The sequence below is a fragment of the Crotalus tigris genome, unplaced genomic scaffold (genome assembly GCF_016545835.1).
Source record: "Crotalus tigris isolate CLP2741 ecotype Arizona unplaced genomic scaffold, ASM1654583v1 scf7180000024461.5605484, whole genome shotgun sequence".
NCBI lineage: Eukaryota > Metazoa > Chordata > Lepidosauria > Squamata > Viperidae > Crotalus > Crotalus tigris.
Window position 1 is genome coordinate 841,106 of NW_024100632.1, and position 14,876 is coordinate 855,981.

A 14,876-nucleotide genomic window follows, 5' to 3' on the forward strand; every position below is an offset into this window, starting at 1 on the left:
TGTGTGTGTGTGTGTGATATGATCCCCTTTTGTGACCAAAGTCAACAAGCAAGCTAGATTCATTTAACCACCGGGTTAACCAACTTATCAACGGCAGGGATCCCCTTAGCAAGGGTGGTAAGAAAAGTCGTAAAATGGGGCAAAACTCACTTAGCAAACGTCTCACTTAGCAACAGAATTTGTGGGCTCAATTGTGGTCATAAGCTGAGAATGATTATTAATAATAATCCCTTGCTTAGCCCAAGAGAGATTCTGGCCTCCATAGCAGTCATAAGCTGAAAACCACCTTGGCTCTGTGGTTAGATGTTGAAAACGTGCCACTTATTTTTAGTATCTTTACTGCTGTTTTCGACCAGATAAAAATCAAATGTAGTAAGTGAAGAAGGCTACCTTCTGAGCCCTATAGTTAACCCTGGGATTCCTGATCTCAGTTCGATCTTTTGATTAGACCGTAATCACTACCTTGCACCGGAATTAGAAAACAAATAATTGCCAGCGGTGGCTGCTGCGTTTGTGCTGCTGCGTTTGTGCTGCGATAACAGGGGATGCTATATAAACCTCAGATAACCCTGGATTTAGGGGAACCATCCAGTGGTGGGTCAGCATAGAGTTTTAAGTGAATGTGAAGAAGCACAAAAGGCTTGAATTGCCAAACGGCTTCGGAAAAATAAAAATAGTATTTCAGCACTTGTTGATGTTTCCATTTTGCCACTTGAGAAATCAATCAAGTCACTATTTCATGGCTGTTGAACTTGATTAGATCTAATTGTGTTGCCGAGCTGGGATGGAGTGCGTATTAATTATATTTTTTTTAGCAGGTTCTCAAGTCTGTTGATCTTTCTCATTTATGCTAAGTGGATAATGGGTTAACTATTAATATGCATATAATGACACATTGCTGAAACTGATTGTTATTGACTCTAACGCTCCAGAATATAATGGTTAGTGAAAGGGGTCTCATTGACTGAAGCTTGACGTAATGCTGTTAAGGTATACTTAATTAAAACCCAAACAGTTTATTGCTTCAGAATAAACTTAGCTGATCAAAATATATCTTTTTACTCAAGTCAGTACTATTGTTTGAAACTGTTTGACTAATCAGTTATTTATTTATTATTATTTTTTAAAGGCTGGCTTACTACGCACTAATCCAGTAAAAGATAACATTTTTTCAATTAGCGTTTGTAGCCAGCTGTGTCTCTGCTTTGATGCCACGAGAATTAGCCTGTTAGTAGTTGATAGACAGAGGACCCATTTTTAAAATGGACCCGCAATGATGTGAGACAAATAAAGAGACCAAGGCTAATATCATAAGGGCAGAAAGGCAGAGCTGGATGTGAAGAGGTGAAGGGGAATGCCGTGAAAACGATAGCATTGTTTTTCTACAGTTATAAATGGCTATTTTCCTTCTTCCTTTATTTTAGATGCCTCATGGACAAAAACTTTGTCAGGATCGGGAAGTGGTTCATCCGTCCGTATGAAAAAGATGAAAAGCCTATTAACAAAAGGTAAGGATCCACAGTGCTTAAAAATACCTTTAAAAACACATCGTGGGTGACTCCGCTCTTCTCCGTTTATAGTTCATTTCCCACCATGTTCATATAATACAGTGGTTCTCAACCTGTGGGTCGGGACCTCATTTGGGGTCGAACGACCATTTCACGGGGGTCGCCAAACAATGCAGTCCGCCATTTCCCCCCCTTTTCCTTAGCTGTGCTACTCCCTTTTATTCTATTGGCTTTTGAAAGCCAATGGAATAGACTCTCTTGAATAGAGTCTAATTCTATTGGCTTTCAAAAGCCAATAGGAATTGTCCAGGCTGTCTCTGCCCTGCTGAACCTGCCAAAAGTCCCATTCTGCAAACGGTGCTGCACCAGTTGAGTAGTCCTCGACTTACGACCGGTTGAGTAGTCCTCGACTTACAACCGGTTGGGGGTCGCGGCATGAAAAAGGTTGAGAACCACTGATATAATACATCCTGACACTTAATAACTCAGCAGCTGAGATGGTGATAGTGAGCTCAGCTTTATTGCATTAATTCCACCATCACACACACGCAACCTCCAAATTTGCAGCCCTTGAGCAGACTTGCAATTGGGCTACAACTGGTCCAGGGGTTGGCAGTTTTCATTGAAGCATTTGATGTTTTCTTAAGCCTAGAATAGGTAGCACTTTGCCGGGAAGGTAACCTGGCTCCATGAGGTCATGCTGGCCACATGACCGCGGAAATGTCTTCGGGCCGTGCTGGGACAATGGCCTTAAAATGGAGATGAGAAGCGCCCCTTAAAGTTGGCAATGACTAGTGGAGTAAAATCTGCAGGGACTCCTTTACCTTACTTTTTAAGCCCATGGCAAGGTGCTTTTTCAAAAGGCAACTGGATGTTGTCAAGGTGATTTAAAGATTGTGGGTAAGAAGTTTGCCTGCCTGCTTCTTCCCAAGAATGTCTGTCTGTCTGTCTGTCTGTCTGTCTGTCTGTCTGTCTATCTATCTATCTATCTATCTATCTATCTATCTATCTATCTATCTATCTATCTATCTATCTATCTATCTATCTACCTATCATCCATCTGTCTGTCTGTCTGTGTCTGTCTGTCTATCTATCTAGCTATCTATGTTATTACCAGTTTTCTATACCTATTTCTATTTCAACACGGCCTATTTCTGTGCCGTCCATCTTGCCAAGGAGATTCTAGGTGGCTTAGAGTCAAAAATATGGATTTTGCGTATTCAGTCCATTTGGGAGAAGTAACTGCACTACTGCACAAATTATTGTAGCTTAAATGTACAGCCTTGTATATTTTTGTATAGTATAATATAGTTTTCTATCTGTATAGTACAGCCTTGTACTAGCCAGTTGTGATGGATTATATTTAAGTGAAAATCACTGCGTGATTTTTGTGTGCTGCCTGCATCTCATGGATGGGGCTTTGCTTGTTTGTGCGGGCCGGTTGCTGGCATGCCGTGGCCCGCTACTGGTCCACAGACTGGGGATTGGGGACCCCTGATTTAAAAGACCCAGGTGTTACATTTCATTTAAATAACATTCATACGCGTTTTAACATTTCTTCCCTTTGTGGATTTCATCCACATGCATAGACTGAAAACAAGATGCTTTAATGATTTATTTGCAATTGTCATATTAACTCAAACCACATCAGAATTGTTGGGTTTTGTTTTTTTTTTAAATTGTTTGGTTTATGTCATCTAGTACTGTTGTAGGTGTCTTGAGATGAATTTTTCTGTTTACCCAAACTTGTGAAGGATTTGAACACACTGGTGGTTTTAATGGGACGTCTGGAATGAAGCTGTATGATCCAAGCTGGAAAGTTCCAAGAATGTTTAAGCTGAGTTCCTCATTAGACTCTTAAAGCTGACAGAGTATATAAAGGATAAGGATAGGCAAAGTACCCCTGATGTGCTGTTAATTAGATTTGTCAGGAATCTCAGTTGTTTAGCCTGCCACATAGTGTTGTCACTTACTATATCTATAATTAATTGTCTTAAGGGCATCAGTAAATAACAGAGGCTTCTTTTTCAGTTTCTGAATAGCTATTCTAATAGAGTTAGTCCCCCCTGCCTGGCAACTTGAATCAGAGGGAAACTTTGATTTCAGGATAAGCTTTACCTTTAAAAAAACAAAACAAAAACCACAGTTAAAATCATTTGAGCTTCCTTTGAGCCCAGTTCTCAAACAGGAGAAACAGTGAAAGAGAGAAAAGGAAGTTAATCCTTTAGCGTTCTTTGTTGTCAATAGAATGGAAGAATTCGTCTTGCCACTTCTTAATCCTTCCAGGATAGAAAGCATGCATTTTTTTTCTTCCCCACCCCATAAAAATTAAGTGGTGTGTTCAGTTAAATGCTGCTTTGCATAGTTAAAATCAGATGCATTTTCCATGGCGTTTTGCGCCTTAAATCAAGATGAGACGGGCAATTATGTCTTGAGAGCATCCTGTTCGGTCCTCGCCATTCCTTCCTCACAATAATTTTAAATGTGCAGTGTAACATTAAGCAAAAATTAGCCGGTGTACAACCTTGACCGACGTTGGCTTTTGCGTGTTCTTCCCAACGTGCAACATATCAGCCATGCTCTAAAGCCACGTCCCTCTCTTTGATTGCAAGTCAACTTTCTTCCTACAGATTCATTCTGTGATGCAGGCAGTCCTCGACTTATGGCAGGGGTGTCAAACTCAATTTCATTGCACCTTTGGGACAACATGACTGAGAATCTCCATAAGTATATAATAAAGTTCAGCCAAGTCCTGATTAACATTAAATCATCAGTGCAGATTTGTGCAAACTTTATGTGAAGGGAGCAATTCTAAAGATAAGGTGATTTGCAGGATCGTGAAAATGCTTTTACTGCCCTGGCTGCTTTGAGTTGCACTTTTTTTAGAGAACCACACAATGCAGAAGTGGCTGGTGCTGGGTATTCAATGTTAGTTACTGTGAGTTTCAGAGAGAGGGGAGCTTGAAATGAGCATTGTGTGTCTCATAAGCAGAAATTAAGTAAGATAGATGCTACTACAAAGAGCTGTGCTTTACACGAGCTAAAATCAAATCTTTTCTCTTCTGTCAAAGAATCAGGGGCAGTGACTCAGTTCAGCCTATTGAAAGACTCAACCCATTCAGAAAAAAAAACACATTGTTAAAACGAATACTCCAGTTCAGCCGATAAATGCTTCAAACCAAATAAGGATTGAGTCGCTATCCTTTATTCGCCTACCGGAAAGGACATCGAATAGGCAATCCTCAACTTACGACTGCAATTAAGCCCCAAATTTTCTGTCGTTAAGCGAGACATTTGCTAAGTGAGTTTTGCCCCATTTTATAACTTTTCTGGCCATAGTGGCTAAGCGAACGACTGCAGTTGTGAAGTTAGCAACACGGCCGTTAAGTGGCTTCCCCATTGCCTTGACTTGTCACAAGGTTGCAGAAGGAGATTGCGTGACCCCCGGGGACGCGGCTGCCGTCATGAGCCAGTTGCCAAAGGTCCGAATTTTGATCACTGACCAGACTGAGGATCTTGGCAGCCGTCGTCAGTATGAAAAACGGTCATCAGCCATTTCTTTCAGTGCCCCTGTAACTTTGAACAGTCACTAAACAAATAGCCGTAAGTTGAGGACCTCTATTGGCAAAGACCTCAGTCCAATGGGAAGTCCACAGATCAAGTGGTGTCCTGAGACATTTTTGTGGTGTCTGGGAAACTCTTCCTGAGATGGCCTGTCAGCTTTAAATAGAATAAGTCCATTTGAGTCCATTTCTTAGGTGTGGGTGCCCTGCAGTGATCAACACACTTTTTTTTTTTTTTACATCTCTTTCATTCAGGCATGAAGCCACAAGAAAGTTTTTTTCTTTCCCTTGGCAAATGTTTCCTCTCCCTGAAAGATGACGAGAAAAAGACACCGAAATCGCTTGCTTAGTACTTTCTGTAAAGCTTTAAAAAAAAAAAAAAAAACCCCTACCTAGATGCTTTTAGATATAGGATTTTGGAGTGGATGCTTGTTCAAAGGGTACAGGCAAACAATACGAGGGCTCTTTTTGTGGGAAGGAAGGAAGGCCCAGTGGCAAGTTGACTTGCTTTTAAATTACGCGAGTGTGCAGCTTTGCGTAGGGATATTTTCAGGATTTGATGCCGGTTTCCAAAAGCACTTAAATGATCTGCTGTTTAATATTTTATTTAAAAAAGACATAAATCTTTACACCTCATTTTGAGTCCCTAGTACAGATTGAAGAATGAACGCTGAAAGAATAGAAATTGAAAAATGAGGTCTGGAAGCAATTCATAAAAATATGTACAATTATATGTGTGTGTATGGATGGATAGATAGATAGAGATAGAGAGATAGATTTAGATAAGAGAGGGAGAGATAGGTAGATAGATTGATAGGTAGATGATAGATGATAGAGAGAAATCATAGATAGATAGATAGATAGATAGATAGATAGATAGATAGATTTAGATGAGAGAGGGAGATAGGTAGATATAGAAATTGATAGGTAGATGATAGATGATAGAGAGAAGTCAGATAGGATAGATAGATAGATAGATAGATAGATAGATAGATAGATAGATAGATAGATAGATAGATAGATTTAGATGAGAGAGGGAGAGATAAGTAGATATAGAAATTGATAGGTAGATGATAGATGATAGAGAGAAATTATAGATAGACAGACAGACAGACAAATGGAAAAATATAAATTGAAGAATGAAGTCTGAAAGCAATTCCCAAAAATGTATGGAATATGTGTGTGGATAGATGCAGAAAAGAAGAGAGGGGAGGGAGGGAGGGAGGGAGGGAGGGAGGGAGAGAGAGAGAGAGAGAGAGAGAGAGAGAGAGAGAGCGGAGGCAGATAGTCAGTCAGTATTTTATTCTACTTGAGCACTACCTGATTGCAGTTGACTCACTCCATAAAAAAACAGAGAGCAGTAGGCCATCCAGAGAACATAAATGATGAACAAGATGGTGAAGCTGGCCAACAGCCACACCTATATACCTCACAAGGAGAACCTCCTCAAAATGTAGTCTATTGATTCCTGCCTCCCATGCCTTTTAGAAACATTTCCCCCTATTTTCTGCCCTATTAATCTTCACTATTCCTTACACAGCAATGCCACCCTCTTGAGCTTCATATGAAACAAACAATAAATAGCTGCTAATATCCGCCATGGGAATAATTGTTTACTTTGTGTCCCAAGTATGGTTTGACTGCCCATCCCTGTTCAGATTAATTGCACTGTATTGTAACATTTCGGGGTGTGTGTGTGTGAAACATCTTCCATGTTTGCTTAATTCAAAGTTGAAATGTAACATTTTAAATAAATAAACTTTTAAGCCTTTGCAACAGCAGCAATGCTTCCATTCACTTTTCTTCAGCAGTTCCTAAGACCCAACAGTAATTGGAAAAGGCGTCTTGTTTTTTAGTTTTCTCTTCAAATAACAAAGGCTTCAGATGGGCACAAAATAATGTGTGTTGAACTATGTGAATTTTCCTAATTTGTCTCAAGAGATTATAGTGGGGAATGCCTTTCCCAGGTTTTAATAGCTATTAAACTCCCAGCAAATTTCTTCATAATTTAAAAAGCCCGGTGCCAGTGTGCATGCAATATACATTTATAAGCATATATTATTAAAGCCACATTCTATTAGTAAATATTTGTATGCTGCTATAAGTATAGTGATCATTTTTCTGCTCAGTTACACAGTTCTGTAATAGAACTAGAAAAGATTAACTCTAAGACTTAATGAAGAAGTAAATACACTTATTTGTCAATAATAACATAGCTTTATGGAATTTAAATTTGGGTTTTGCAAATGGTATTATATATCATAAGTGGTATTGGCATAGACAGCCTTGTAATTTTGTAATCTTTTGATATAAAAATTCAGAAAGAAATGGTATATTTCTGATGCATTTTTTTTAAAGAATTAAATGGTGATGGAGAGGCCATTGGAAGGTAGATATGACTTTAATGCCTTCCTTCCTTCCTTCCTTCCTTCCTTCCTTCCTTCCTTCCTTCCTTCCTTCCTTCCTTCCTTCCTTCCTTCCTTCCTTCCTTCCTCAGTGCAGTTGCAGCTTTTAGTGGAGGTTGGAACTGATCCTCTGAGATATCATTTTTATTTGTGTAGAGATATCAGTTCCACCTATGATTCGTGCGGCCGTTTGGACATAAATCCAATTTGTCTGATTTTCATGCAAGTTTATGCTTTCTTGGAAAAATGCCAAAATCTTGTATTTAAATACATCACCTAGTTAGCTGGTGCAGGAGGATTGCCCAGACTGACGAAAACCAACTAGCAAAAGAAACGCATTGAAATATCTGCAAGAAATAACATTTGCCTGCAAGTGACAACTGCTGGGACCACAAAATAGACTCAAGTCTAGAAAACGGGGAAGCTAAAGTGCTCTGGGACTTTGGAATTCAAACAGACAAGCATCTGCCACACAACACAGCAGCGTTAACAATTGTTGTCAAGAAACACACAAGAGTCTGGATAATGGATGTTGCAGTACTTGGAGACAGCAGAAAAGAAGAGAAAGATCTGGAGAACATCACAAAATAGAAATAAAAGTGGAACCACTGTGGCGAAAGAAAGCAAAGATAGCTAGTAGTAACAGGCATATTGGGTGTAATCCCCAAACATCTGGAGCATCACTGGGACACCATCGTCATTGACAAACGTCCCCATCAGTCAATTGCAAAAGGCAGCTTTAGACGGAACAGCTTACGTCCTGCAAAGATACCTGTACCACATCGCCATCAAACAACAACATCTGCCCACCCCAGGTCCTTGCGAAGGACTCAATAAGTGGACAAAAATGCCAAATCCAGTCTAAACATCTGACTGATGGCGCGACCGTCCTTAACACACCATTCTTCTAGTACTCGGAACAAAAACCTTTGAGAGAAACAAACAGTAACTAGCTGCTTGGGGCTGTTCCAGCTGAAATTATAGGCTGAGATGTGAAAACAACTCTAAACGAAAGCATTAATTAAATATTGGTATGTATCTGAACAAGCAGCTCCTGGATGGGTATTTCCAAGTGTAGCAGAGAACTGATTCATTTTGTTGTTTAGCCCCTGTGATCTTTCTCCCCCCCCCCCCGCTCTTCCCACAACTCTTCTTCATACCAGCCTCTGCATAAATGGCATTAAAGGAAAGAATGTCTGTCTGTCGGTCAGTCTGTCTGTCTGTCTATGTTTTCTGAGGTTTTCGCGGGTGTTTGTATGTAGGTCTTTGGTTATTCGGGTTTTCTCCTGCGTAAAATTGGAAGTCTGTCTGTCTGTCTATCTATCTACCTACCTACCTCTATATATCTATATCTGTCTGTCTACCTACCTACCTACCTACTTACCTATCTATCTCTATCTCTATCTCTATCTCTATGTCTCTCTCTCTCTCTCTCTCTCTCTCTCTCTCTCTCTCTCTCTCTCTCTCTCTCTCTCTGTGTGTGTATATATGTATGTATGTATGTATAGGTGTGTGTGTGTGTGTACGTGTGTGTGTGTTTATTGCTTGCTAGGCCCGAGGAGAGATCCCCAGACAGTTTTGTACTTAGATGTTCTTTAGCTATTTTAGGAAACGCTAAGATTGAGCCAGTTGGTCTTAGTGATCTGTGGGAAAATATGCCTGGAGAACTATAGCCTTTTTTGTTTGTTTGTTTGTTTGTTTTTGGGTAAAAGCTTGGCACTTAAAGGATGTTCCTGGCCGTCAAATGAATCACACGGCTGTTAAACAAATCCAGCTTTCCAGTTGTGGATGCTCCATCCCTGGAGGTTTCTAAGAAGAGATTGGACAGTCATTTGTCTGGAATGGTATAGGGTCTCTTGCTTGAGCAGGGGGCTGGACTAGAAGACCTCCAAGGTCCCTTCCAGCTCTATTCTGACCGATTGATTTTACAGAAATGTTTCCTTTTTCAGGCTCCTTCCATTTTAACTAGCCATTTTTTTTAACCTGTAAAAAAAAAGAAAAGAAAAGAAAAATAGCCTGTTGATAATTACAGTCTTTTCAACCTCTTTGGGGCAGTCTATGGGAAATTCTGCAGCATTTGTTTGTTTGTTTTTGTGTAGGTTTCCATCTCACAATTCCAGCATTCTTCGCGATATAATTATACATGCCATCAAGCTGTTCCCTTTTGAGGTAAAGCAACGTTGTGCAAAAAAAAAGGGAACAGATTTCTTTCTTAGCCAAAGAAATTAACGGCCGGAGCTACAAAAAAAAAAGAAAAAAGAAAAAGAAAGAAATACAGCTAAATGTAGTTGATGCCAACATTGCATCTCTTTTTATACAGATAGTCCTTGACTTACAAATAGTCCATTTAATGAGCATTCAAAATTACAATGGCACTGAAAGAAGGGACTTTTGACCATTTTTCACCCTTTGGACCATTGCAGTATCTCCAGAGTCATGTGATCAAAATTCAGACGCTTGGCAACCGACTCGTATTTATGACGGTTGTAGAGCCTTGGGGTCCTGTGATCCCCTTTTGCAGCCTTCTGACAAGCCAAGTCAATGGGGGAAGCCAGATTCACTTAACAACCCCTGTCACTAACTTAGCAACCACAGCGATCCACTTAACAACGGTGGCAAGAAAGGTCATAAAATGGGGCAAAACTCACTTAAGAATTGTCTCGCTTAGCCACAGAAATTTTTAGTTGCAAAAAAAGATACTGAGACTCTAGACCAGGGGTAGGCAACCTTGGCTCTTTGATGACTCGTGGACTTCAACTCCCAGAATTCCTGAGCCAGCATGGCTCGGCTTGGAAACCTGTCCCTTTCCCCTCAGCATGGCTGGCTCGGGAATTCTGGGAGTTGAAGTCCACGAGTCATAAAAGAGCCAAGGTTGCCTACCCCTGCTCTAGAAAGAATGCAGAGAAGAGCAACAAAGGTGATCAGGGGGCTACACTATGTAGGGTTGCAGGAACTGGGTATGTAAGTCTAATGCAAGAGAAGGACTATGGGTAGCATGGTAGCAATCTTCCAATATCTGAGGGGCTGTCACAAAGAAGAAGGGGTCAAGCTATTCTCCAAAGCGCCAGAAGGCAGGACACGAAGCAACGGGTGGAAACTAACCAAGGAGAGAAGCAACCTAGAACTAAGGAGGAATTCCTTGACAGTTCTTCCTTTCTTTCCAAACTGTTTGTACTCCAATGTCTGAGGGGCTGCCACAAAGAAGAGGGGGTCAAGCTATTCTCCAAAGCCCCTGAAGGCAGGACAAGAAGCAATGGATGGAAGCACAGGAAATATTAGTACCACTTTACAAGGCTTTGGTAAGGCCACACTTAGTATACTGCATCTAGTTTTGATCACCACAGTGTAAAAAAGATGTTGAGACTCTAGAAAGAGAGCAGAGAAGAGCAACAAAGATGATCAAGGGGCTGGAGGCTAAAACATACGAAGAAGGGTTGCTAGAATTGGGTATGTCTAGTTTATTGAAAAGAAGTACTAGGGGGGACATGATAGCAGTCTTCCACTATTTGTGGGGCTGTCACAAGGGAAGAGGGAGTCAAGCTATTCTCCAAAGCACCTGAAGGCAGGACAAGAAGCAACGGATGGAAATTAATCAGGGAGAGAAGCAACCTGGAACTAAGAAGGAATGTCCTGTCAATGAGAACAAGTGGAACGGCTTGCCTCCAGAGGTTGTGGGTGCTCCATCACTGGAGGTTTTCAAGAAAAGACTGGACAGCCCTTTCTCCAGAAGGATATACTTGAGCAGGAGGTTGAACTAGAAGACCCCCCCAAGTCCCTCCCAACTGTATTATTCTGTATTCTGAATCTCTAGCTTCTCTATGATGCTGCCTACCTCTAAATTCGGTATCCTGTTGGTTAGGATTTCTGTTCTTAGCATTTGAAGCCAAACTCATGTCACAAGATCCAGTGACATTCTGGGGCTCCATGAAAATCTTCAAAGGAAGGCATCAAGCGTGGAGACTTTTCTTAAAGGCCTTCCATTAGTCTGCTCAAGACATCTCGCCTTTCCCTGGTGCTCCACGCACCACCGGGAAACGAAAAAGGGCGACACTTCTTCATTGGGGAAGAAGGACAGAAGCAGCCCGGGCTTCAGAGACAGCCTGTAAATTGTTTGCAGTTGGAGCCTGGAGCTCCGGAGAGCAAGCCCAAGACAAAACAACAACAACAACAACAACAACAAAACCAACGGAGCCAGTTTTTTGCTTTTGTTCTGGTGCACCATAAATGCCAGCCTAGCTTTAAAACCTTTGACTTTCCAAACGTCAAGTTGAGCATAAGACTCTACCGTTTTTTTTATTTCCTCCCTTCCCTTCCCTCCCCACCCTTCCCTTTTGACTATAGAACTGCTGTGATTGTAGCACTCTTCATTTTTCAGCCAGCAATTATTCATAGTGTGACATTGAGACATTAGCTGTTGCCATGGTAACCAGCTGTAAGTAGCAAAGATACAGGCATGATGTCAGAAGAAGAGCCTTGCCTGAAACGCACTCCATCTTCAGATGTGTGTGTGTATGTGTCTGTGTGTGTGCGCGCGCTTGCGTGTGAGCGCAGGCACGCGTTGTTTTAAAATAAATGATTTTATAGTCTTACTGCACGGTCATTCTTCTTGTTCCTCTGCCATACTTTTTCCTGGACTCTGTAGGAAAGCCTGGGATGGTAGAAAGCTTTCCTTCTTGTTTTGCTGTGGGGTTTTTTTTTCCCCCCCAGGTGTTAATACAATTAGGATTTTAATCATTCTAGGTTGCATGTTTTAATTAATTGAGGAGAGAGAGAGAGAAAGAGAAAGACAGTTTTGGGACAGTTTAGGTCATGGTGCCTCTTGGCGAGATGATTTGTTGGCTGCTTCTGTTCATCTCGAGATTCCCACTTTGATTAGCTTTGCATTGTCCTTCACTTCAAGGACAGGAGGGTCTCGTCTTTTATGGCACAAAAAGTCTGTTTAGACTACATGTTTGTGCTGCCTCGGAATCTCCATTGATCAGTTAGCATGGGGGAAATGCTGTACGTTGTTGAGCGGGCAAACCTGACAAGAATAATAAAATAACTTATAGGTTAAGAAGGACATACAGGTAGTCAAATTTAGTGACCGTTCGAAGTTAGCAACAGGAAAAAAATATTATTTCCTTAGTTCTACGTTGCTTCTCTCTTTGATCAGTTTCCATCCGTTGCTTCTTGTCCTGCCTTCAGGCGCTTTGGAGAAGAGCTTGACTCCCTCTTCTTTGGGGCAGCTCCTGAGATACTGGAAGACTGCTATCATGTCGCCCCTGGTCCTTCTCTTCATTAAACTAGACATCCCCAATTCCAGCAACCGTTCCTTATAGGTTTTCGCCTCCAGTCCCCTGATCATCTTTGTTGTTCTTCTCTATACACTTTCTAGAGTCTCAACTTTTTTTACATTGTGGTGACCAAAACTGGATGCAGTATTCCAAGTGTGACCTTACCAAGGCCTTGTAAATATAAGGCAATATAAGGCAAGGCAAGCTACTATATATAAACTGGCAGTAAATCTTACAGTCACCTGCCCTGATGACGTTACCTAGTTGGGTAGTGAAATGTCTGCAAACAAACCACCAAGCTTAGAAAGCACTAAGAACCCCATAAAACAATATTACTCACATTTCCTGTGGTTTGGTTTCATTGCCTTATTTTTTCCTTAAACAAATGGGTGTGAGCGTCAGCAGGACAGCCGTTGTACTGAAGCGCTGCCCTTACTTGTGCCTGTTTAATTACCTTCCAAGGCATTTGGGATTTGAATGAACTACCACTCTGGAGCAATACAGGAAAATGAACTCCAGCCATTTTAGCAGAATTAAAAAGATGGATCTCTTAGCAATTTGCCTGGGGTTTTTTTTTTGGTTGTAGTTGTTGCTTCTATTGTTGCCTAGCCGGACAAGTAAAGAAAGGAGAGACAGGGGTCTTGATAACCCCTTCGGTGGGCTGGCATCTTCTGTAGATGCCGAAGAATCTAACCATTGAAGTTGAATCGGCCTCTCGAATTTGATCCAGGAAGCTTCAACACATTCCCTTAATGCTCGTGTCACCTGTCACTTCAACTCAGAAGCACCGAGATCTATCCCCTAAACTCACTGACACAAAAAATACTGAAGAGGATTGTTGCATATACTGGGAAATTCTCCTCAAAATATATTCCCTGGACAGAAGGCCTTCTGTAGGGCTTCTTCTCCCGCCCCCAATAAGCAGTAATTCACTAAACTTCTAAGCATATTATTAAAATGGCGCAGTGTTATGCCAACCGATCAAACCTTTTGAAGATTATGTTCCCTGGGTAACGTTATATTTAGTGGATTCCTGGGTAAATAGAAGGTCCAAACCAAGAAATGGTCATGCAGCCAAACGGATAACAACAACAACAAGAACAAGAACAACAACAACAACAAAGTTGGAAGGGACCTTGGAGGTCATCGAATCCAACCCCCTGCTCAGGGAGGAAACCTACACCATTTCAGACAAATGGCTGTCCAGTTTCTTCTTAAAAGCTTCCAGAGTTGGAGCATTCACCACTTCTGGAGGCAGGTTGTTCCACTGGTTAATTGTTTTCACTGTCAGGAAGTTTCTCCTTAGTTCTAGGTTGCTTCTTTCTTTGGTTAGTTTCCACCAGTTGCTTCTTGTCCTGCCTTCAGGCGCCTTGGAGAATAGCTTGACTCCCTCTTCTTTGGGGCAGCTCCTGAGATATTGGAAGACTGCCATCATGTCCCCCCTTGTCCTTCTCTTCATTAAACTAGACAGACCCAATTCCAGCCGAGCCAAGCAAGTTGGACTCCTGCTATTACTAGGAGGAGAGGACAACTTGCGTGTGACTCCTGTGGTGGAAGAAAGAGGGCTTCTATACATAACAACGTGGAGTTTTGCATTGGCAGTTTAGGAGTGACTTTCACTTCGGTAACTATTTGGAGACATGCTATAAGCGATGTGCATGTCCTGAGACATGTGACATTGCACGCGTCTTACGAATGCTGTTGATGGGTAAACCTGCATACAGTATCTGAATTCTGGTCCAGAAGCTCCATTGCATACTTGCAGATGATGGATGGATGGATAGGTGAGTAGATAGATGAATCGATAGGTATGTGGATGGATGGATGAATGGTTGGGTGGATAGTTGGGTGGTGGATGGACATGTAGATAGATATAGATAGATAGATGGATGGATGGATGGATGGATGGACGGACGGACAGACAGACAGACAGAAACAGAGAGATTAGATGATTGATAGATATAGATAGATCTATAGGTAGGTAGCCAGGTAGGTAGGTAGATAGATAGGATAGAAAGAGATGATATAGAGAGAAATAGACAATAGATGATAGAGATTGATCTATAAATAGATACAGGGGGTGAGTGGGTGGATGGATGGATGGATAAATGGATGGATGGATGG

At 41.4% G+C, this 14,876-nt stretch overlaps 1 protein-coding gene across 2 annotated transcripts in view; it reads left to right on the top strand.

The window, feature by feature from the left end:
* Window positions 1-14,876, top strand: part of MED13L (mediator complex subunit 13L) — a 131,864-nt gene that overhangs the window by 57,603 nt on the left and 59,385 nt on the right. For both annotated transcript variants that reach the window (XM_039332602.1, XM_039332601.1), the window contains exon 4: window positions 1,425-1,508. In XM_039332602.1, the coding sequence (XP_039188536.1) occupies window positions 1,425-1,508 (84 nt within the window). The remainder of the gene's footprint in view (window positions 1-1,424; window positions 1,509-14,876) is intronic.